Source organism: Amblyraja radiata, chromosome 2 (assembly GCF_010909765.2).
Source record: "Amblyraja radiata isolate CabotCenter1 chromosome 2, sAmbRad1.1.pri, whole genome shotgun sequence".
NCBI lineage: Eukaryota > Metazoa > Chordata > Chondrichthyes > Rajiformes > Rajidae > Amblyraja > Amblyraja radiata.
In genome coordinates this window covers 51211080-51237183 of record NC_045957.1, presented here as the reverse complement: position 1 = coordinate 51237183, position 26104 = coordinate 51211080, and the positions used below count along the sequence as shown (strand labels likewise).

The window sequence follows — 26104 nt, the reverse complement described above, 5'->3', positions numbered from 1 at the left end:
TGGGCTACATGCTCTCTTGAGGATGTCACACCTTCAACCATTTATAAGTGGAATAGGAAAGGTTTGCTCAGAAGTTGATACACCAATCCCTCGGAACATTTTGAAATTTGAAACAACTATTGAAAGCACCAGAAATACCAGAAGAAATCATGCAGAAGGGCTTGGAGGTGATGGTGAGAGTGGTGGTGATTGGTGATTGGTGATGGTAGGGCCCAGAAATAGCCACATTTAAGTAGCTGGTTTGCTTTCACTAAGATTTAGTAACTAAGATTTAGTCACTGAGAATCAATAACAAAATGCAAGCAATTATAAACACTTAATCTGTTTCAACTGATTCTGCTGGTCACACTACATTAATTTAATTGTCACATTGTTTTGACTGCATTGTATGATCAGGAGCCCCAGTTCCCATCCTCAGTGCTCAGACCTTTGAGCTCACAAAACATGGAAATAATGGATGCAGATCATGCTTCATGGATGATTGCTCCCATGGCAAAAAAAAACGAAAAATTAGTTCAAATGCATAAAAGACAAAATTTCTGTTATTCATATGCTTCTCACATAAAGACAAAAACATCTATGACTCAGATATACCTGACCTAATTTAGTCACCAAGACCTTGACGGTAAAACTGAAGAGCTGTGATTATCTGTGGAGATTACACACTGCGATGATGCATCATAATTATACCTATATGCATTCCTTAGATAATCAACATTTTCACTGTTGTATCAGTATTACCATCTGTAAATCATTGTCCTTTAACATTATCCTGAAAATACAAATAAACTTATCTTGTCAACATCTGTTCATTATTAACGTTAATCAAAAGATTGTCTGCAGGACACTTCCACACGGTAGAATACCTCTCCAGTTGACGACTTGCAGCTTATCCTCCGAACATGTACAAAAGCAGCTGCTCTCGTGTATTCTGCTCAATGGCTGAATATGGAGCAAAGCATTGTCAACGTGTTCACTGTAGCACGAGGATGGTGGGTCTTACAGTTAGTATCCATAAAACAAATTGTAACAATCTGCCCCCACTGCACAGCACCATCTCCTGATAATAAAAGTCCATGATGAGACCCCAAGACCACTTCCTGTCAGGAGTCACTTCTCAACAAAGACAGTCTTCAACGAGGAAATTTTACATCACCTGCTCCATGTTAGCACAGCCTTTTGCCATCTGAAGTAAAATGTCTAGAGATCAAGATCTTAGTGAACACACAAAGTCGATGGATCCACCTTGCAACAATGATGACCGAACACGTGAGTGCTTCTGAGTCAATGGTATCTCGGCAAAATTCTCCAAATCCATTGGCAGGACAAGCAAACAAATGTCAGTGGCCTCTCCCTAGCCAATGTCGTCAGCGTCAAAGGCCTATTTATACTCAGTCAACTCCAAATGGCAGAAGACATTGTTCACCTGCCAAATGCCAGACGTGAAACAAACACTCTCTTCCAAGCAATTTCAGGACAGATACCAAAGAATTAACAGAGGATCTGCTTATGTCCTTAAGGCCTCTTTGAAATGATCAAAGGAAATCCCTGACATGACTGAACTAAACAGTGGAAAATTACCTTTTTTAGAAATAATTCCACTGGTTCCCTCATTCCTGGGAACACACATGCCCTTGTCAAGCTACCATGTCATCAGAAGAAAAATATCAAGATATATTTTTCAGTCTTACAATTGATTTCTGGGAGCAATTTTTGGGAAACATTTTTGGAGCCATGGTTTCTAATCTAATCAAAATAATAAATAGAAAAAGTTGGGTCTAGAATGATTACCCGATCTTCCAATCTACTTTGATGCAGCACTTTTGTTTATCTGTACTTTCTCTGTAACACCATATTCGGCACACTATTTATTTTCTCTTTTGCACTACCCAATGTACTCATGTGAGGTGTGATTTTTCTGAATAATAAGCAATTTTTTCATTGTATCTCAGTACACGTGACAATAATAAACCAATAATGAATACGAGTAAACACTCAGAAACAAAGTTCCTTGCACAGACTGCTACATTGCATGTCTATTACATGTAACCAAGGATGAATTTCTTCCATTTCATCTCTGCATCTGTTTGGTTGTTTTCTTCCTAAATATTAGATTCCTGAAAAACGTAATGGTAATGAAGTAGACCTGATTGACTAAATCCGTACTTTATTCCAGATTTACTCATACCCTACATTGTTTTACTCTGGAAGTACTTACTGAAAGTTTCTTTCTGATGATTTCCAGCTTTTCCGTGGCTGTTGCCAACTCAGAATTGGCTTGGGTTAGCGCTTGGCGTTTGGGCTCCACATCACAGTACACCTAGCAGTGACAAAAAATTAAATCAGCAACTAGCTATGAGAAAACATTCTCAAAACATATGCAACTTCCAATTCTTTGAACGTTTATTGTTCTTCTGTTATTAACCTAAGCTAGTGATAGCCTTTCATCAACTATAAAACATTTGTTTTGGCTTTTTCAACCTTTTTTCAGCTTTTACAAGTACATTACATACAAGAGCACAGAAGTAATGTGCTTGGTTCGCAGGTTCTTATCAATTACAAAAAAACTGCATCACTAAACTATCATTAAATTATCGGAAAAATAAGGATGGAAGAAGGGGGGAGGGTGGGAGGGTTATTTGTAAGCTAGTTCCTAAAATCAGAAAATTCAAAGTTCATACTGTTAGGTTGAAAGCAAATCAAGTGGAATTTGAGGTGCTGTACCTCCAGGTTTGCAGTGGCCTCACTCTGGCAATGGAAGGGGTCCAGGACAGAAAGGTTAGTATGGCAATGGGAAGTGGAGTTAAGATGATTAGCAATCAGAAAATTGAGCAGGCCTTGGTGAACCAAGCGCAAGTGATTGGCAAAATGGTCACCTAATTTACGCTTGATCTCACCAATGTAAAGGATATATCTTTTAAACGGTTATACAATACAATACAATTGACCTTTAAGTTTTTTTGGCCTTCCATCACAGCAATGTGATGGATGTTTATGTAAATTATGTTGTGTCTTGGGTCTATTTGTTTGTAATGTATGGCTGCAGAAACGACATTTCGTTTGGACCTCAAGGGGTCCAAATGACAATAAATTGAATTGTAATTGTGTATTGTATAATCTCCTAAAAATAAATTCCACTAGTCAGGTTAGATTTACACTTCAAATATCTATGCTCTTTGATCAATTGACACCTAGCTGCATGCTTAGTTTGTGTCTGAAGTTACTATTTTACTCAGAACGTGTATTAATAAAATTAGTCTGTTAAAAAGCTATTTTCCTCCCTTAAATAATGGAATGACTTTTAAAGGTTTCCAGTCTTAGGATAAAATTCCTGTAATCAGATAAATGTGCAAATTTATATCAATTCACCTTTTAGAAGTGTATTATTGGAATACTATAGTAAAATGACTATATATTATAGCTCCTTCTGCAGCTGCGTGCTGTCCAAAAAGAAATGGGGGTGGGTGGTGTGGGGAGGGATATGTCCTGCACAAAAAGATACTAGCTTAGTTGCAAAATTATTATAAAATGTTATAACATTTACTGTGATTTTCTGTGAATTTTTTTTTAACCTAAAATAAAATTTCAATTCTCCTGTTAAATATTTCTCACCTCATAGAATTTGATGATATTAATGACCCATGCGCAGAGACCAGATGCAGCAAATGATTTCATGCGAACCAGATCTGGATTGAAATCTGGATCCTGCAGATATTGTTCTTTTACGATTTTCATTGACTTTTCAGGAATATGTTCTTTGTCATAATTTATCAGAGTTTGGAGGAGGTCATCAACCTAAGGGAAGTAGCAAAACCCTCAGCTATCATAACTACGATGAAAAAAAGGTAGACGCTAGATTCTTAAAATATATGGCAGGTTTTATGTACCTTCCTCTACAAAGGCAGGCACTAAGTAATTTTTTAGTTCATCTTCCATTTCCATATTTCCATTTTAAATTCTCTTGTCTCCAAGGGACTCATATTGCCTCATTACTCTTTTCCTTTCTATGAACCTATAAAAACCCTCACAGTCCATTTTAATAGCCCAATTTTGAGAATTGGACATACCTGGGCAATTTTCGATATTATCAAGAAGATGCCAGTGTTGCAATTGCAACCATCTGGATAGAGGCATAGCAAGTACTGAAATCCCGCACTTCAGAACAACAGTTAGAATGTGGTTTGGTCCCAGAGCCTTTGCCATGTCCAAGGATCTCAACCATTTCTTGAGATCTTGTGTAGTGAATGGAATTAGCTGGAGACTGGCTTCTGTGATGGCGAGAATCTCAGGGAGAAGCTGAGATGGATCAGCTATTTGGCATCCCTGGCAAATATTTCAGTTTTGTCTTTATCATTTACATTCTGGGCCTGCCGCCAATGAAGGTCGGAATGTTGATGGAGCCTCCTCTTGGTTAGCTGTTTAATTGGCCATCACTATTCATCACTGTATGTGGGAGTGCAGAACGTCAATCTGATCCCACAGTTATCAGATTGCTTAGCTGTATTAGTTGCTTGCTGGTTCTGCTGTTTTGTACACACTTATCCTAGCAATGTTACAAAATTTTGAGATTTTAAAAATCAAGTCTGCAATTTATCCCATCAGATAAAGCATAAAAATAAGTTTAATTTGACACCTAATTCACTTTCATATCTCAAGTATTTAAAAAGTTATGGCCATTTTCATACTGGGAAATGAGCATCTTGTTCCCTATTGATTTTCTATGGACATAACAAAAAAGCTGTGATCGTGAACAGTCAAAAGCCCATAACTTTCTTAAAAATTAAGAGAACTGAATGAAATTTTCAGTTATCATAGATTGAAGCATTCTGAAACAAATATAAAATAATCTTACTTGGATGGCCTGAAATTAAAGCATATAATTAGTTAGTTACCTAATTGTAGCTAATTTCAGACTTCAATTACTAGATCTAAACATCTATCCATTTCTTAATAAATGATTAACATTTTTAAATAGCCTAAATGTCCAAATAATATTCACAAATAATTCACAATAAAACATGATTTTTAAATCTCATTTACATTAATTTATAGACCAAATGGAAGGAATTTAGTGTTCAATTGCTGTAAATAAATGCCCATTTAAATCAGCTTTCTAGTGGGTCCCTGTGGAACGCGCTGGTTTAGAACGTTCACATTGCGGTAGATTTGTGCCCCAAATGCCCAGAAAAATACTGCGGGATATAATGGGCCCAAAATTAGCTACTCGCAATATTAAACTTTGTATAAAGGGATCTTTAGAAGCCCTTTTTAATGTAAAAATATACAACTTACCTTCTGTGGTTTGCTTTATGAGACCCTGCGGTTGCTGGCGGTCGCGGGTTTAGAGATTGATTTTTAAACTACTATAACTATTTTACGAGGCCTTTAAAACTAATAATAGCTTTTGCGACGGGGTCTTCCAGCGATTTTTCGTTAATAATTAACTAGGCTGAACATCTTCGTTTTGAACAGCCTAGAGAAAATCGCGTTTTAAACCCGCCCCCCTATAAACGGCGCCAAAATCGCGCACACCCGCAGCGGCAGATTTTCAAAGACGCTTCAGGTACGCTTTGCAACATACCTACTTATCCCAGTACAGGTATCACAATATTACTAGCCCAGCACCTCAGCCTTAAACAAAGCCAGGAGCTGCTCTGGGCAAGCCCTTCTATACTCCTCATTAAATCAGAGCGGATTCCCTGGTTTGATAATAGTGGTGGCATGAGAAGTATGCTGGACCATGAAGTTAGACTGTGGAGGATTCCAATTCTGTTGCGGTTCTTCATGGAAACTCAGTCTTGCCAGAACTGTTCTCAGCCCATCCCATTTGAACTGTTTCCCTATTATTTGTTGAAAATCATCCTTTACAGTTTTTACTTCTGTAAAATTCCATTTATGTCAGACTCAGTAAAGATCAATGGTTTTATAAATTGATAAGTATTTCAATCTGTGTTAATCAGAATCAGAATTGTTTTGCTGATTGCTTGGGTTCAGGACTTCATTTGCGAAGGGATGTGATCATCCCATTCCATGCCCAGTGCCATTTACCCCTCCCCACCATATTTACATTTGTCCCATTTTACCCACCCACGTTTCACATGATATCTCCTTACTCACCTCCATGGCAGTCGGAGATGAATGTCATTGCTTCTGCTTGTTGCACAGAGAGATGTCAGTATATGAAATAACTCATTAAATACACAATGAGACTTTCTTAAAATGAGGCTGTCCAAATTTCAACAATTTTCTGTTGACTTGAAATTTGGGATTCAGGCCAACTTTTGTCAGCACACATTTAGCATACCTAAAATAGGTAAAATCCAATTTCTGGGCTATTGTCATCTCTCTTTTAATCTATGGACAATGAAAATCATCAGTACAGATCTCTGTAGAACTTTGCCAACACTTATTTTAAATAAAGGAACATATTCATATTTTTATTTGCCATCTCCTACTTCTTCCAAGTCAAAATGTTGCCTCTAATTTGGCATCCATTGTTACACAACAGTCTCTCTTATTGAACCTTATCAAATATTTTTTGAACTACCATATCCTTTCCTGCCAGATTACTGATCTCCTCGAAAAAGCCCGTATAAATAAATGTTTGCTCATTTTGGCCAATTCACTTTTAGTCCAAGATTTTAGTTACTCACTCATGGAGAAAAAAAAAGAAATTTAAAAAAACTTATTTTGCTAAAATTGACGTGGAATGAATAAGCTTTCTGTTTTTTCAATCAATTTCTGTTCAATTATGAAATGATAGTGTCAATTTTCCAATTCAAGGGGATAATTTCTGAATCATGAATGTACTGGAAAATCATGTCCAAGGATATCAGTAATAACCACATTTTTGTGAACTTATTCAGAAAATCTCCAGGACCTGATGGTCATCATCATACTGATTATTTTCTCCATTACTGTTTTTGATATTAATTAAAATAGGAAGTTGATATCTTTATTTTTCTCTTTGCATCTCACTTTATTCTCTTCCTCTATTAAGTAGATTAGCTATCGTGTTAAATCTTTTTGATCCAAATTTTGACAACGAAGAAATTGGTTTCACCTTTCCCATGAAGACCTTAGAAGCCTTCCAACTTCTGTCCTTAGGTATTTTGCCTTTGGGGGCCAACAACACCATAACTGCTGCAGTGACATTCGTTACCGCCACAGGTGGATTGGGGAAGGTTTTCAATTCTGTGAGATTCATCTGGAATAGAAACAGCATCAGCAATTTATATTCTTTAACAAATTCAAGCCCACACAAAAGTATTATCAAAGTATAATAAACTGCATTTGAACAACTTACCTTTTTCATAAGTTAATACCATACATTCATTTTTAAAAACATTTCTTGAGCAGCCACATTTAAAGCTCACACCTACCAGGCCAGAATAAAATGGTGTTGGATAGACACAAAAACCTGGAGTAACTCAGTGGGTCAGGCAGCATATCTGGAGAAAATAGAAAGACGACGTTTTGGTTCAGGAACTTTCTTCAATCACCTATCCATTTTCTCCAGAGATACTGCCTGACCTGCTGAGTTACCTCAGCATTTTATCTTTGGTATAAACAAGCATCTGCAGTTCCTTTTTATTGGATTATTATATAAAAAGTGTTGGGTTATTTTATTAACATGCTGTGGTTCTTGAGATGAGCTACTTTGCCAGTGGCAGAAAGGGAATTCTAGGACTTTGAACCAGCAATGATGGAGCAAAAAGCAACTATATATAGTTGATATGGTTCTGCTAAAACATTGCTGTTCTTGCACTTCTTACGGCAACTACAAACAACATTTTCCAAATTTTCCACCTTTATTGTATTCTGATGGGATGCATCACAGCCTGGTATTGCAACTGCTCTGCTTGACTGCCTGAACGTGAAGCAAGTGCTGAACACAGCCCAGTCCATCACAGGCTTGGCACTTCCTTCCTTCCACAGTGGAAGTATCGTAAAGAATACCTGCCACCCTGGCAATTACCTTTTCTCTCTTCTACTTTCGGGGTCTTGTAAGTTTGGATGTCCTACTCCTGAATCAATCACCTTTCTCCGTACCCTGTTCACAGAGGTACAGACACATACTCTTACTCTTAACTCTACCTCATTCACTTATTCCGTTATAGTACTTTAATATTTTTTCATACGACTCGGATTATTCATTACAATTTTGTACCATTTTGTACCAGCTGTTTTGCACGTATTGTTGTATTTATTCTTGCAGCTATTATTACTGTATGCATACTATTTACTCCATGAGGTTCATGTGGACAAGGAGTTTCATTGCACCCTCTTGTATATGGCAATAATCTAATCTGAATCTGGTGCCAAAATGTTAGCCCAGGAACTGTAAACCCAAACATTGCAATAATGATACAGGTTAAAAGTATGGATTCAGCATCTGTGACAGTTGATTATGTTCTCAGAGTGAAGCCTAGCATTCCATTCCGAGGCATGACCTTACCTTGTTTAAGGTATTTAGAGCAGCAATAGCTGCCACCAGGGCAGGTTCAGCTTTGACAAGGTTGTCTTCACATTCTTTTTGTTTCAAAGCTACTTCAATTTGAAAAGCTGCCACCTGCAAAAAGATGTATGGTTATATTTAGTGCTTCTGCCATTGTCCTTTCTTCAAGTTAATGACAGTGATTGGCAGGAGGGGAAAAACATTGCATTTAAGTGTAGAAGTTATTAGATATGGGGCTGTGCTTTACACCCTTTTCATTCATTTACACCAGGTTCAGCCAATGGATTGTGGAGGGCAAGGACCATTATTTCAAAAAGTTATTGAATCAGTTTTTCAGGCATTGCCAGCATTGTGAACAGTTGTAGTCATGTGGGTGGGTGGGGGTGGGGAGATTCAAGACAGGGGCTGTTGGTGATAAATGAAACCAGATAAGAGAGGGATAATGGACAGATGCCAGTGGAGAAGACACCCTGGTGGATAAAGGTGTGGGTGATGGGCAAACATAAGTGAGGAAGATGAGAAATGTAGACACAAATAACTGCAGACGCCAGTTTACAACAAAGATAGATACAAAATTCTGGAGTAACTCAGCGAGTCAGGCAGCATCTCTGGAGAAAAGGAATAGGTGACATTCCAGATTGAGACCCTTCTGGAATCTTGCATGGAATACAAAGTGCTGGAGTAATTCAGTGGGTCAGACAGCATCTCTGGAGGACATGGATAGTTGATGCTTTGTGTTCAGACTCTTCATCAGCTGGGATAGAGATCCTGGGTGGACTGGTGGGATTGGGAAAGAAACACAGGAGAGGTGGATTACCTGAAATTGGAAAATTCAGTATTCATACCATTGGGTTGTAGGCTACTAAAGCGGACTAAGAGGTATTGTTCTTCAGGTAGCCAGTGGCTTCAACATGGCAGTGAAGAAAACAGCAGACAGACAGGTCCATATAGGAAATAAAGAAAGGTCCCAACCCAAAACTTCACCCATCCTTTTTCTCCACAGATGCTGCTTGACCCGCTGAGTTATTCCAGCATTCTGTGTCTATCTCAGTTCAACTAAGGAATGGGGAAGAGGAGTTGCAGTGACAATGTGAAGCTCTACAATGCTTCAACTTTCTCAAATCAGTAGCCAGATAGCTGCAGGCACAGATAAAGAGAGTTATCCAACTGCAGATTCACTGATTATTTTTTGAAGCTCATTCTAATTTGTCTTACTCTCCTGCTCTCTCTCCGGACTCAACTAAATTAGTCAAACAAGAAGTCCTTCAATATATTCATGTTAACTTTTTTCTAATGAGTCTGTGCTAACCAAAGTGAACATGTTCGCTCAGAATAGTAATTCTGAAAGTTTACCCATCATTGATATAAAACTTACTGATGACCACAAACTGTTACTAAGCTCATGAGTCTTCCTATTCCTTGAAAAGTGGCCGGGAGTACCCAGGATGCACCCCGTCTACATGTTCAATTTAAATTTTGGCCTTTCTTGAACATCTGATTTATCTGTTTACTGTGGGACTCTTCCGGTGAGCTTTCGACTTGCCATAATTTTGTCCAGGTGTTGTTCGTTCGTAGGCCCCCCTCGGTCATGACTGACCATGGGTGATGCATCCTAGTTGTTGGCTGCTTGCTCCAAACCGCGGCTGGAGCAGCATCGCTTGTGGCTGAAGAGACCAATGCGGGAGTGACAATCCCTCTCACAAAGGTCACATTTGTGTGTGGTCTCTGGTTTGTTGAAGTTGCTGCGCTCCTTTCTGCGTGCCCGCTTGTCTGCCGCTGCGTTCAACAGTTTCTCTTCCCCCATTTTGTGATGTTGGTTTAGGGTATCTCTCCACCTCGTGCGGTCAGCTGCAAGGCTCTCCCAGGACTCCACATCGAGGTTGAGTGCCTTCATATCTCTCTTGCAGACATCCTAGCCCTCAAGAAACTCCCCCACTCTGGCTACCGCCTGAAGCCATCCCCCTCCCCGGCTGCAGGATGCTCCCCCCCACCGGCCCCCGACAGCCCCCGTTTGAAGCCGTCCCCCTCCCCCAGCTGCAGGACGTTCGGTCCCCCCCGACCGGCCCCCGATAGCCCACGCCTGATGCCATCCCCCTCCACTGGCTACAGGCCGCTCCCCCCCACCAGCCTCCGCCTGAAGCTGTCCCCTGACACCTTCTTCCCCCCCCCCCCCCACCCCCAGACCCGACAGCCTCCGCTTGAAGCCGTCCCCGGTTACATGACGCCCCCTCTGGACCCCGCCTGAAGCCACTCCCCTCCACCGGCTACAGGATGGCAGCTGATCCCAGATTGAAGCCGTACCCAGCTGCAGGACGCATTCCCCCCACCGACACCCACCCGAAGCCATCCCGTCCCCAGCTGCAGAACGCTCCCCAACCTGCCCTGCCTGAAGATGTCCCCGGCCCCAACTGCAGGATGCTCCCAACCAGCCCCGCCTGAAGCCGGTGGGGAGCGGCAGTGGTAGGCCACGACAGGGATAGGCCACGGCAGCAGTAGGCAGTTGCAGCGGTAGGTCACGGCAGCGATACGACAGGGCAGCGATGCGATACGACAGGGCAGCAATACGACACGGCAGGGTAAGGCATCGGTAGGCCACGGCAGCGCCCCTCTCCTCCCCACCGGCCCCCGACAGGCTCCACCTGAAGCCGTCCCCCTCCCCTGGCTACAGGACGCGTCCCGCCAGAAGCCGCTCCCCTGCCCCGGTTGCAGGACGCTCCCCCCTCCCCCACCGGCCTCCGACAGCCCACGCCTGGTGCCGTCCCCCTCCACTGGCTGCCGAACGCTCCCCCTCCGGCCCCTGACAGCCCCCGCCTGAAGCCGTCCCCCTCCCACGGCTGCAGGACACTGCCACCCTCCCCACCGGCACCCGACTGCCCCCAATCCTTGATTACAGAACGCTCCCGCCGCTTCCCTCCCCGGCTACAGGATTCTCCTGCCGGTCCCCGCCTGAAGCCGTCCACAGCTGCAGTATGCTTTCCCCCCCCCCCCCCACACTGGCCCCCACGTAAAGCCGTCCCCATCCCCAGCTGCAGGATGCTCCCCACCAGTCCCTGCCTGAAGCCGGTGAGGAGCAGCACCAGGAGGCCACGGCAGCAGCCGGCCACAACAGCAGAGGCCATGGCAGTGGTAGGCCACAATAGTGATATAACACGGCAGCGATTGACCACTGCAGTGCTAGGCTATAGCAGCGCCCCCCACCGGTCCCCGACAGGCCCCGCCTGAAGCCGTCCCCCTCCCCTGGCTGCAGGACGCTCCCCGCCAGAAGCCGTCCCCAGCTGCAGTCCATTTGTCCCACAACACCTGTACTAGCCCAATAATAGTCCATTTGGCCCACAATGTCCTATTAGCCCTCCGGCCCACAGCACCTGTATTAGACCAAGAAAAGTCCCTTTGGCCCATAATATCCGTACTAGCAGTTCCCCTGCCCTGGCTGCAGGAAGCACTCCCCCCCCCCCCCGACAGCCCCTGACTGAAGCCGTCACTCTCCCCGAGCTGTAGGACGCCTCCCCCCCGACCCCTGACAGCCTCCTCTTGAAGCTGTCCCCCTCCCCCGCTGCAGGACGTTCCTCCCCCCCCCCCCCCCCCCCCCCCCACCAGCCCACGCATGAAGCCGTCCCGTCCACAGCTGCAGGATGCTCCTCACCGGTCCCCGCCTGAAGCCGGTAGGGAGTGCCAGCAGTAGGGGACGACAGCGGTAGGCAGCGGCAGTGGCAGGCCACAACAACGATAGGCAGGGGTAGACCACGGCAGTGGTAGGCCACATCCTGCGGCTGGGGACGGGGACGGTTAGGGGGGCAGTTAGGGGCTATGGGTGGGTGGTGGAATATTGCGTTGGGGGAACGAGTTCCGTTGAGGGAACGGGTGAGTGGTGGAATATTGCATTGGGTAATAGGTTGCATTGGGGGACCAGGCCACCCATGTGATTGGGACCCAACAGGTCCCACTTAGTCTAGTTGACAATTAAATGGAGCATAGATTTACTCATTTTTTTAAACTACAAAGAAAATGGTAGCTACCCAGAACTCACCCCTTAGACCTATAAATTCAGCAGTGCAGTCTTGGACCAATTGTCCTACTCACTGATTTCCATCAAACCAAAATATATCTCTACTGAGTCTCAATGACAATACAATAATTTATTCAGATAAGGTAATCTGCTATTCTTCCGAAGTCTGATCTACATGTAACTACAAATCCACCGCAACATGAATGAGTCTTAACTTCCCCAGAAACTCACTCAATTCAACCAGGAGGTACACTATTACCTTCTCAAGGGCAATTGGGGCTGGGCAGTGACATACACATCATGAAAAATGAATAATTTAGGATATGGGGTAAAGGGTCTGTTATTTTGTATGCAATTAACTTAATTTGCACCCTTGCCACTAATTCACTATAAGCAATAATGGCTGCAGAGAACATAATTATATTCCACAGTACCCATTATCATCAGACTAAAACTAACGAAACAGACTGTAAACTATATCACTCAGATTAAAAACCTGTGCACTGAATCTCATAAACAGAAACAAACTATACGTGGAATTTCAATAGTGGGAACGTGCCCGAGGATTGTGAGTGAATATAGAACTGTGCAGAACAACTTCCATTTTTCAATGTAATATCTGAATATTTAATTCAATAAGGATACATCTGTAGAAATGCCAATTGTTGCTAGGTTCAACTGCAGTTGTTAGTAATAATGGGTAGTTACCTTTTATACATCCTGCTGCTTTTCATTTCCATTCAATTTATGAAAACCAAGATTGGGCAAAGTTTAAAATAGCAGGCTGATCTAATCCTTGCTGATTCTATTCTACTGTTAAATTAAAATTGCATGTTGTGTCTATAGGCATCAGAAAAAAAGCACATGCAATCATCAGAATTTAAGGTCAGTATCGCAATAAAAAAATGTTCTTATCACATACCTTTTGTTCTTCTGCATCAGCAACAGACTTTTCGTGGCTCACTTTCTCTGTCTGATGCCCTATTTTAGTTATCAGAGCTTCTGTATCTTTATTTCGGAATTTCAATTCAACCTCCTGGGTTGCAAGCTTGTTCTTCAGATCTTCCACCTAACCAGATGAAAAAATGTTGTCACATGAAATGAACAAATGTTCATCCTGCTTTCCAACAGGTTTTTTTTCTCCAATTCGGCAAGGTTTGAGCTTTCAAATTAACTATTGTTTGCAGTTCTTAATATTACAAGAAATTATCCATTGCATGAAAAGCATTTTGAAATGCTTTGACAAACACCAAGTGTCATACAGATGCTTCAGAATTATTTGCTTCTGTTTTGTAGTTAGTGGGTTTTTAAACCAACAGTTTTCTTGCTGCATTTATTTGATTTACATTTTCCTGGTTCTGATTCATAGCTACTCTACTCAGAATTAACCATTAAGCTAGTGCAGAAATATTGTGTAAACTAGTCATGACCACAAAAGGGTACATAACAAGTTTTAAGTAACAAGTAAAATTGTGCTCAACTTAAAATATATTTTTAATTATATTTAAATTTATGAGATTTGGGCATCACTAACAAGGACAATAATTATTTTATATCACTAATTGCCCAAGAAGGTGGTGGTGAGCTGCCTTCTTGAACCAGTGCCTTCTGGTGAAAATATTCCCACAATGTTGTTGGTTAGGGAGTTCCGGGATTTTGACGACATAATGGTGAGGGAACAGCAACATATTTCTCAATCAGGAAAGGACATGACGAGAAACAGAAAATGTTTGCATGCCCCTGATGCCCTTATCCTTCTTGATGGTTGAGAGCATGGGTTTGGGAAACGGCGTTGGAATAGACCGAGTAACTATAGTGCATTTTACATATGGTGCAAAGTGAAGTCACTTGTGGTGGAAGAAAGGGATGGTTAGGACGATAGACAGAAAGTCAATTATGTTGGTGTCACGCTTTTTGGAGTCATTAGAGTTTCAGTCATCCAGGCAAGGAGATTATTCATTAAGGTGAAAGACATTGTAGTTAGAGAATTTGGGAAAGGTGATGGTGAAATTCTATCATCAATAAGATGATATTAAATATATTAGCAGGCTTAAAGGATGAATAGTGTAGGAAGGAACTGCAGGTGCTGGTTTAAACCGAAGATAGACACAAAATGCTGGAGTAGCTCAGTGGGACAGGCAGCATCTCTGGAGAGAAGGAATGGGTGATGTTTCAGGGTTGAGACCCTTCAGACTAGAGTCAGGGGAAAGGAAAACGAGAGATATAGATCCTCAGGGCCTGATGAAAAGGGAGGAGATTCCTGTATCCCAACAGAGATTTTTAATTCTTTGCTGGCCACGGAGGATGTGCCAGATGACTAGAGGTCAGCCAAATGTGGAACCATCGGGCAAGCAGGGATAAGAAAGGTAATGACAGGTATACAAGTCCAAAAACAACAGAAGGGAAAAAAAAGACAGGGATTAATCTGCACATGGAAAGGCAGGGAAATTAAAATTAATTAGCATGTGAGGAGATCCTGTCTGATCAAGTTGACTGATTTTTTTGTGAAAAATAAAATATATTGATGACCCTAATGTAGCTGATGTAGACTACTTAAACTTCAGTTTATGTACAAGACAAGATGGGGTAAAGCATTTTGAGCAATAAAGAAAGAATAGGACATTCACACTGAATACACAAGAGCTGAGGGGGGTGTTGAGGAACAGGTGACCTTGGTGTACAAGTCCAAGGATCCATGAAAGTTGCAGCACAGATAGATAAGGTGTGGAAGGAAGCATATAGTATGCTTGTCTTCATTAGCTGAGGCACTGATTATAAATGCAGGGAGATTATTGTACAACTTTATAAAACATCTGTCAGGCCACTGCTGAGTATTGTGTGCAAAACAGGTTCCCACACTTAGGAAGGATGTGATTGCAATGGACATAGTGCAGAGGTGATTCACTAGGATGCCGTCTTGCATGGAATGTTTCAGTAATGAAGAGAACAAATGGAATGGATTTGTTTTCCATGGAGGAGATAAGGCTGAGAGGGGTATATACAATACCCAATATAACTATATACAATTTTGAGTTGCGTAGAAAAGATAGTAAGAAATGTTTCACCATTGCAGAAATGTCTAAAGACTGGAGGGCGTGGGTTTAGGGAACAGGGCAAGAAGTTTATTGGGGATCTGAAGTGGTTGGAATCTGGAACACACTGCCCAAGAGGGTGGTGCAAGTGGGTGTTCTCAAAGCATTGAAGAAATAGTCAGACACACACTTGAATTGCCATGGCATTGAAAAACATTGATCAAATGCTGATAAACGTGATTATATTAATGGGCACTTACGGTTAACGTGCACATGATGGATCGAAGGACCTGTTTCTAGGCTGTATGACTTTAATTCTACTAATCCATCAAGCTTCTGACTTTTGCCTTGAAGATGACAGAAATGTTCTGGGTATCAGTTGAGTCACTGACTTCAGGATACTCTAACCTGTTCTCAGAGCCATAGTACTTGAGTGAATAGCCAGGTAGAGTTTCAGATCAACATTGACCCTCAGGATGGCAAAGGATTTGACATTCAATTGCAGTATAATAGTCGGGAGTAAGTAGTAGACTCTATTTTGTTAGAGAAGATAATTGTTTGGAACGTGTGGCATGATATTAATTGCCATTTATTGGCCTGTATCTGAACATTATCCTGGTTTTGCTGCATCTAGGCAAAGTCTGCTTGATTTGCTGAAGAATGCAATCAAACATTGTACAGTTTGTCAACAAATATCAAATTTTCTGATTTAAGGAAGAAAGGTCACTGATGAAGCAGCTAAATATGGCTAGGAACAAGATACTGTCCTGTGCAACTCCTACTTTGAGCTCAGAAGATTGATCTTCAACAACTCTGACCGGAGTTTTTCTCTTGATGTTCGTTGACACAGTTTTACCAGAGCTCCTTTTGTGATGCAACTAGTCATTGCGCGGCACATTTATAGCACAAATGTTACTTCAAGTCAAAAGTTTTATTCTTGTGTGTCCCGAAATAGAGCAATAAAATTCAGCAGCATAACAGGTCAGTAAACATAGTACTCTTTAAACACCATAATAAACAACAAAATGTTTGGTATATATAATAATCAAAACTAACAATAATAGTGCAAAGACAGAAATACTGCTTCCAAGTAGTCCATTGAGCTCGGAGCTTATTTGGATGTTGTAGTGTTAAACACCATGACTCTCTTTTCTTCTCTGGAATTCACTTTGGCTGTAAAGGAACGTGGAGCTAAATGATCCTAGCATAACCCAAACTGAGCATCAGTGAGCATGATATTGGCTAATCCAGTTTGATAGTACACTCAAGGACAACTTTTCCTGATAACTGAGAGAAGACCTATTGAGTGATAATGAGTTGGATTAGACGTGTGTTTTGTGTGAGCAAGACATACCTGAGCAATTTTCCATACTGTTGGATACATGCCAATATCACAAATGAACTGGAACACTGGGCAAGAGGCACGGCTAAATCTAGGGGACAGGTATTCAGTGCTACATTTTCTAGGAGCATTCTTATTTCAGTAATTGTCTATTTCTTCATCACCACTCTCTGATGGATGGGACAGAATTATAGAATTTTGATGTGATCCGTTGACTATGGAACACTTATCTCTGCTTCCAGTCACCTACTTCTGTTATTTAGCACTCATGTCGTCCTGAATTATTGCTTCACCATATTGGCACTACTCCCTTCTGGTTTGGACAAAGTTGAAGCAATTTACATGCTGGGCTAGATTACAGATGATGGTGGAATACAATTTTACTGTTACTAATATCTGATGGTAGGACATTGATGCTCAGTTTTTGGGCTGCCAGATCTGCTCTGAATCTATCCAATGGCAGTGCTACATGACAAAACGATGGGTGCTCTTGGAGCTTGGTGTAAAGATGGGATTTTGTCAACATATAAACTGTGCAGTAGTCACTCTTACTAATGCAATTATTTTGAAATGCTCCATTCAGCTGCTGGAGGATGCCCAATGTGTGCAATTGAACTTGGGGAACAATTCTGAGACTTCCAGTGCAAAATAGGCAGAAATTACAGAAGTCTAGAAAAGGGAGAGATTCAATCAAAATGGGTGTCGGTTCTATTGCTGTTATAAGGACCAGCATTTGGGTTTTTAATTGAATTAATATTGCAAGCGTTATGATAAAGAAAAATAAACATAATGTCCACTCACATTCTTTTACATTTTTTTTATAAGCCTCCTCTGTACCAAAAAAACATCTGTGCTATAGTTGACTTCAGATTTAATCATTTATTGTGTTTCCACAATTTCAAGAAAAAGTTTAAAATGTTCATGAATCATTAATCGTGTTTACCTGTGATGCCGTTGTTTTCAGCTTCTGGATGCCATTTGTAAGACGATCCATTTTCTGTACTAAATCTTTCTGTTTTTTCTGCAGCAAGTTTTTGTAGAGTGTGATCTGCTCCAGGAAGCTCTTGGGAGTGGTGTAATTGTACCTCTTGTCATTCTGGCGATAATGTTTACTCATTTCATTTACACTGGTATGAATGTAGGCCATAAATAGACTAATAGACTCCTGCAAATTTGGCTTGAAAAGAGGCAAGAAGAAAGGTAAATCAGTCTAACCATAAAAAAAAAATTCTTACATGGTTCTGTGATATGTTTTTAATACTATTGGCACTGGCCTTTTAGTCAGTAATTATTTAATTTATATCACTGGAAAGTTTTGACATAACAACTTTGAGAAAATTAAAAGGGTGGAAAGTATTGTACAATTAAAACCTTTATAATATAATACTGAGACTAGAACATCTTGTGATCTTAAGCAAACTTCTAAGATTATATTTCTTCCTACAATATAACATCTTGCTATTGTGGAAATATCTAATAACAGTTATGGTCAACACTATAATTTTTGCAATAATGTCAATGGCTACAAAGATGGTGTTCATTTTAAGTGAATATCAGGCAGCATCTTTCTAAATGTCCCATATTATGCTTTCCTTTGATATGTCTAAGTCTCAATTGTAACACAAAAAGTCCAATGGGGTAAGCCACAAGACAATAATTTCTATGTTTTAAATCGAAAATTGTTTCACAGACAATGGTCATGGCCACAAGACAGTGAACACCAAGTTTTGATTTTCTTTGCACAATCACCTTTTCCTGCCTCATAGATGGATGAAAGATGCCCAAAGATCACAGGGATTAATTGCAAATTTAAACCGAATTGTCCATCTTGGGGGGGGGGGGGGGGGGGGGAAGCCAATTATTCTGAAAGACTTAAATTTTACAAATGCTGCATTTACAGAATATTTTGGACTTGTATTGCATCCTCGTCATCATTCTCCTTTAAAGCCCTAATCAACCACAGTTTTGTTTTATGATGTCGTCCTCTTGATGTCCTCTGTTCGGCTTTATTTTATATCACATCACATCTGATAGTTGATCTAATGAATCTTGTACACATGAAGCTAGTTTAATTAATCAACAGATGTCCAAAAATCAATTAATATGAATTAAATGAGGTAGACAAATACTAAGCAAGGCCATACATAATTCACCATCATACTGTCATTAGAGGCTTAGTGCCTTTAGACAAAAGTCAGGCATAATTGATTTTAGATGTGAACAGATAAATTATTGTTCTGGGTGACTGTACAAAATAAAGTTTTGTTTGAAATTATAACTATTCACTTAGCAATTCCAATGTTTTACTAGCTGTCTTTTCACTGTTTTCATTTAATCTATGTTGTAATGTCAAGAAAACATTCCAATCTACAAGACAAAATGCTGTCTCCAGAGCTACCTGGTGCACAGAGCTACCTGGTGCACCCGAAGCTCCGAAGTCGGGTCGTAGCCGCACGCCACCACAGCTCTCCACGCTCCGAAGCCGGCCAGCTCCATGGTGAGTCCGCAGGCTCTGCAACTTTCTGGTTGGAGGCCACTCCACGGTGCTAGGCCCCAACGACAGCGGAGACCCGACAAGGTAAAGGTCGGGTCATCTGTACAGGGAGGAGATTTTAACGTTTACCCCCTCCCGCCCACCCACATATACACAGCTAAAAACAATATATAAACTACAACCAAACTATACACTTAACAGGACAAAAATAATTTCTTAAAAAAGACAGACGGACAGCAGAGGCCGCTGCAGATATTCAGATATTTCTGAATATCTGTCTTACATTTGTTAGATTTTTGGTACATATCACTATGTACAGTGCCCTCCATAATGTTTTGGACAAGGACCCATACTTTATTAATTTGCCTCTGTACTCCACAAGTTGAGATTTGTAATAGAAAAAATCACATGTGGTTAAAGTGCACATTGTCAGATTTTAATAAAGGTCATTTTTATACATTTTGGTTTCACCATGGAGAAATTACAGTAGTGTTTATACATAGTCCTCCCATTTCAGGCACCATAATGTTTGGGACATAGCAATGTCATGTAAATGAAAGTAGTCATGTTTAGTATTTTGTTGCATATCCTTTACATGCAAGGACTGCTTGGTCTGCGATTCATGGACATCACCAGTTGCTGGGTGTCTTCTCTGGTGATACTCAGCCAGGCCTGTATTACAGCCATCTTTAACCTATGCTTGTTTTGGGGGCTAGTCCCCGTCAGTTTTTCCTTCGGCATATAAAAGGCATGTTCAATTGGGTTCAGATCGGGTGATTGACGGCCACTCAAGAATTGACCATTTTTTAGCTTCGAAGTATGTTTGGGATCATTGTCTTGCTGTGGAATGAACCGCCGGCCAATTAGTTTTGAGGCATTTGTTTGAACTTGAGCAGATATGATGTGTCAATACACTTCGGATTTCATTATGCTACTGCCATCAGCAGTTGTATCATCAATGACGATAAGTGAGCCAGTACCTTCAGCAACCATACAAGCCCAGGCCATAACACCCCTACCACCGTGTTTCACAGATGCGGTGGTATGCTTTGGCTCTTGGGCAGTTCGTTCTCCAGCTTCTCAAGTTTGCAGATGACACAACCCTGATTGGACTGATCCAGGATGGGGAGGAATCTGCCGACTGACAGGAAGTGACACAGCTGGAGTCCTGGTGCCTTTGTAACAACCTGGAGCTCAATGCTCTTAAGACAGTGGAATTTATAGTAGAATTTAGGAGACAAAAAGGCCCAACAAATGATGTACTTCCTGCGGCAGCTGAGGAAATCGGCAATGATAGTCAAATTCTATTTTGCCATTGTAGAGTCTGTCCTCACCTTCTCCATCATGGTCTTATTTGACTCAGCCATCAAGCATGACATCCGGAGGCTGCAACGAATCGTCCAATCAGCTGAGAATGTTGTTGGCTGTAACCTTCCCTCCACTGACGAACTGTAAGATCATCTCTGACCCCTCTCACCCTGGCCACAAACTCTTTGAAGCACTTCCATCTGGAAGGCGACTCCGGACTGTCAAATCCGCCACAGCCAGACATACATTCAGCAATTTTCCATGAATAGTAGCTCTACTCAATAACCAAAAGTCTGTAGCCTCATTTTGCGCTGGTATTTTATTTCATTCACATGATTCATTCACTTGTTTAAACTGTAATGTTTTATTATTAATGTTTTATGTGTCATTTTTAATTGGTACTGTAAGTCGTGTTGTTACTTGCGAGCAGAGCACCAAGGCAAATGTGTACAAACTTGGCCAATAAACTTATTCTCTCCTCCATACTTTGCTCTTGCCATCACTCTGATATAAGTTAATCTTCGTCTCATCTTTTTTCGAGAACTATGTTTGCCCTTTTAAGTACTTAATGGCAAACTGTAATCTGGCCATCCTATTTTTGCAGCTAACCAGTGGTTTGCATCTTGCAGTATAGCCTCCGTTTCTCTGTTCATGAAGTCTTCTGCGGACAGTGGTCATTGACAAATCCACACCTGACTCCTGAAGAGTGTTTCTGATCTGTCGAACAGGTGTTTGGAGATATTTTATTATTATAGAGAGAATTTATCTGTCATCACCTGTGGAGGTCTTCCTTGGCCTGCCAGTCCTTTTGCAATTAGTAAGCTCACCAGTGCTCTCTTTCTTCTTAATAATGTTCCAAACAGTTGATTTTGGTAAGCCTAAGGTTTGGCCATGCCTCTAACAGTTTTATTCTTGTTTCTCAGTCACATAATGGCTTCTTTGACTTTCATTGGCACAACTTTGTTCATGTTGATAAACAGCAATAAAAGTTTCCAAAGGTGATGGAAAGACTGGAGGAAAGACTGGGAAAAAGGTGCTGAGCTCTCTTATACCTGCATCAAGGAGGCAATTAAACACACACGAGCAATTACAAACACCTGTGAAGCCATGTGTCCCAAACATTATGGTGCCCTGGAATGGGGGGGATTATGTATAAACACTGCTGTAATTTCTACATGGTGAAACCAAATTGTATAAAAATGGCCTTTAATAAAATCGGACAATGTGCACTTTAACCACATGTGATTTTATTCTATTACAAAGCTCAAATTGTGGAGTACAGAGGCAAATCAATAAATGATGGGTCTTTGTCCCAAACATTATGGTGGGCACTGTATTCTGTGTAAAGCACAATAGACTCTTTCCTCAAAGCAAATCTCCTCTACTAATTGAGATGTTATTTTTGTGATGCTCTTGAAGATAAAAAAATCATCCCACATACTTACAATGATGGACATCTATCTGATTAAAATCTTTGGGAAACTCAATAATTGCTCATCATCAACTGTAATAACAATTGTCAGACACAGCAATAGAACATGTTAATTCAATCTTTGATTTGGAATAGCCTAGCCCAAGTCAAAACATTTGTGCCGGAACCCAGTTTGCTAAACCTGTGTCTCATAGCACTATAACTGCTTTGAGAAGACACATCTCAAGAGGTAAAATGGCAGTTGTCATTAACTTAACAAAACAGCACAGCATGGAAGACACAGTCAGTCAGAGAGCAGCTGGTAGTAATTCAAAGTGCTTTCAGATAATGATAATCGCCCCAGAACAGAACTCTTTGATGACTGCTCTATCCTTCATTCACAATTTAGTCCTTCTGTTCAGATAAGCTCAGTGGTGACAGCACTTCCTGACTTTAACAGCTGTGGCTTCTCAAAGGGTCATTGTGTGACTACTAATTATTGTAATTTCATTAGCATAAATTATTTGGCCTGAATGATTGATCGCTATGATTTTTTTTCACCACCATCCTCTGCATTTTTAGTGAACACAGTGCAGTGATGCATACAACTCAAGCCCTTGTTGTATGTCAGAAAGGGCATCAATCGCTCTTTTGGGGGATTTGGAAGATGAAATCATCATATTCTTTAAATTATTAAATTCCATTTAAAGCAAATTCTCACTCAGAAATGTTGTTCTTGGCACCAATAATTTTAAATCATTATCCATTGGAGTTTATAACCTGAAATATCATGGATAATAAAAAATAAAATTGTCATCAAAATTAAACTGAGTCAAATAATTAAAATGAATTAATCTAATTTTGTACAAACAAAAACTGAATCAGTTTTAATCATTTTGCTCCAGTTTTTAAAAATGGTATCACACACACTTATTGCATTGTGAATCTGGAACGATTAATATTTAAATCATGTGGTGAGTGGGGATAGGACTGTGTGGGTGTGACCAGCAGTTCCAAGCAGAACAGACAGCGTTCAGCCATTTAAACTGAACTCGGGACCTTTTGGCATGCTTTGTGAAACACAAACACCTGGAATATGCTGACAAATTCAGGGGACGGTCTCTGTTCCCATTCCCCAGCCACACTGGGGAAATCACCCTTGGATTCTGAGCCAGGTCAGACTCAGCACATAATTCAGAACCTTGTTGATTTCATGTCTATTTTGTTAGAATCCAAGAGGCCACAAAGTTGGTAAGTCACTTTTTTTTTAACAATAGTTTTACATGAATGCCTATTAATTATTTTCTATTGTTCTTGCAACATTTTATCAATTTCATTGCATGTTTTAAATATTATAGTGAATCTTATCTTTTTAAATTATTTCCTTTGATTTTATATAATTAAAGCCAGCAGATTGGCTTGAATCTGCCAGCTTTTAAGGACTTTATTGGGCAGGGCCTCTCAGCTCCCGAGTGCCGGTTGTGGAACAAACCTTCTGCTCCAGTTACTCAGACGTTACTGGTGTCCATGAAATTCAACGGGACAGCATAGACTTTCTCAAATTTCCAACTCTTGGCTTGGGAAACCAATCCAATAAGCCAATACCAGGTTTAACCTGCTGTTAGGGCACCAGGCCTATGGAAATGGACAGGAAAAAAGTCCATGGAGAATGATACGTAGTCATTATTTTATTTAACTCATATCTTTAAAAAAAAGTGTAATAGATTTATCTATTAATTATGTAAAAAATATATTTTTATACTTGATGAACATGTTTATAAATGTCAAGAAATTGAAAATCTGTCAAAAATATTAACAGTTTTGAGAAAGGACAAGGCATTTCTCTCAATATTGTCTTCAGAGGGACGCTAAACTGCAGGGATGAACAAGGAGCAACAAGGCGCCCCCTCTGAATCCAGCTAAGGTAACGGTGACATGCAGTGATCTCTTGCATCTATTTGAGGAAGCCAGCATGATTACAGTCAAGGTCAGTTTATTGTCACATGTACCAACTGAGGTGCATTATGTCAGATAACTTTGAATAGCTTGCTTATTGCATATTTATTTAGTGAATGCTGGTGGCAACATTATTTGATTACTTGAAAGTGAATCTGCCAAATACATTGGCATGTTCACAAGGTGTAAAAATATTTGTTGCAAATATTACAACACACCTTTTTAGTTCTGCAGCTTTATAATCTTTGAATTTTATATTCTATTTAATATTTATCCAAATAATAATTGATCTGGAGTTGCAAACTAAATTCTCAGAACTAGCCACTCATTTCACATAACATCATGGGGTTTAAAAAAAACAAACCTCTTTCTGGAACAATAAGCAGCAACTTTAAATGAAATTTACCATGAGATGAAATCTCTGAAATGGTGTAGTTGTGAATATAACAACAATACCAAGTTAATAACTTGTTGCACTTCTCCTTTATTGCAAGATTGATGCTATAACTTTAAAAGTTCATATATAATTTGGAGCACGAGGTAAAATAAACTTTTTAAACTTTCTTCCTTAATAAATAATTTACATTTTTCTTCAGTGAATTTCACAAAAAAACCTTCATTAGTAGTAATAGAATTGACATGTTTAATGCAATACAATCTTGTGCGACTGACTGCTTAATGATTATTTAAGGTCTATAATTAACTTCAACCATATGAAAGGTGATAACATTAAAAATTATCAAATCAGACATGGTGCAATTTAATACATTTGTAAAACTACCAGTGTGAAATCATGAAGCTATTCTTCACAATAACTATATTTGATCTTCATGCATTAGAAATTAACTTTTATTTTACATGCATTATAAGGATCAGTGGACTAGTACAGTGATGGCACTTTGTGCCAGAAAATATCTCCTGTCACCATCTTTCCCCCCCTTCCCACTACCATTTCTACACCTCAACATTCTTCATTGCTTTTGAGATTTCAAATATCACCTGCATGCATCATATTTTTACAGGTGTCTCAGCGGACTTGATGAGATGCACAAACTAGTGACCTAAGGCTTGTTTTGTTTTGTCAAATGGAATTTAATTTATGACTGACTGTGGCACATCCTATCCTGAAGGCAGTAAAGAATTTCAAGTAAATGAGTGATGGAGATTACAAATCAAAAGGGGTTTTCCCCCCCTGATTTACTGCAGAGCCAGAAGCAGTACAAGTAGACACTGCTGCTTCCCACACCCACTAAACTGCCCCCTGCTACTGCAACTGCTGGGATTGTTTTTTCTTTCAATTCACCTTCCGCCGCAAGTACACTTCCACACTGTGTAACCTCTGCAACTGCAAATGATTCCTGTAGGCTGATTGAACAACTGGCCATGTTCCAATAATTGGCCTCATAAGGACAATTAGGCACAACTTGATTCCTACATTGTGTAAGAAGGACTGCAGATGCTGGTTTAAACTGAAGATAAACACAAAGAGCTAGAGTAACTCAGTGGGACAGGCAGCATCTCTGGAGAGAAGGAATGGGTGACGTTTCTGGTAGCGACCCAAAACGTCCCATTCCTTCTATCCAGAGATGCTGGCTGTCCCACTGAGTTACTCCAGTTTTTTGCGTCTATCTTTGATTCCAATGTTCATGTTTCTACCAACAATTTCTGTTTGTGATCTATTGAGAATATAGACAGCTGACGGAATTGGCTCTTAAACAAAAAACTCCGTGTATGCAAAATGTCTTGACTCCTTGACCTAATCAAAACAACTTTCTTTAAAACAAAGAGCTAATCAGCTGAAACAATTCCGCTGCATCTCCAGGTAATGTCCAACTATCAACATGACTGACTCCTGGCCAGTTTTAGGATTGCCACTTCAAGTATGAGCCAAACCAAACATTCTACCTGTGTTATGAACAAATCCAAATACCAGTTGTTGCATTGTGTATGTTCATTATAATATTAATGAAACAAAATAGATCACAAACAGAAATTGTTGGTAGAACCAGGAACATTGGAATCAAAGATAGACACAAAAAACTGGAGTAACTCAGTTTTAGACATTCCTGTCAATTTTGCTCAAAATCAATAAAAAAT

The 26104-nt window shown here is 40.3% G+C and overlaps 1 protein-coding gene and 1 long non-coding RNA gene across 2 annotated transcripts in view; one reads left to right on the top strand and one right to left on the bottom strand.

The window, feature by feature from the left end:
* dnah11 (dynein axonemal heavy chain 11) overlaps positions 1-26104 on the bottom strand; it is a 317498-nt gene that overhangs the window by 94914 nt on the left and 196480 nt on the right. Inside the window, exons 56-61 of the mRNA XM_033046160.1 lie at positions 17782-18015; positions 13387-13533; positions 8459-8572; positions 7064-7207; positions 3613-3795; positions 2219-2320 (exon numbers count right to left, since the gene is read on the bottom strand). Coding sequence (XP_032902051.1) covers positions 2219-2320; positions 3613-3795; positions 7064-7207; positions 8459-8572; positions 13387-13533; positions 17782-18015 — 924 coding nt within the window. The remainder of the gene's footprint in view (positions 1-2218; positions 2321-3612; positions 3796-7063; positions 7208-8458; positions 8573-13386; positions 13534-17781; positions 18016-26104) is intronic.
* The window catches only part of LOC116989040, a 53010-nt gene continuing 49993 nt past the window's right edge, over positions 23088-26104 (top strand). Inside the window, exon 1 of the long non-coding RNA XR_004416114.1 lies at positions 23088-23302. This is a non-coding gene — a long non-coding RNA (uncharacterized LOC116989040). The remainder of the gene's footprint in view (positions 23303-26104) is intronic.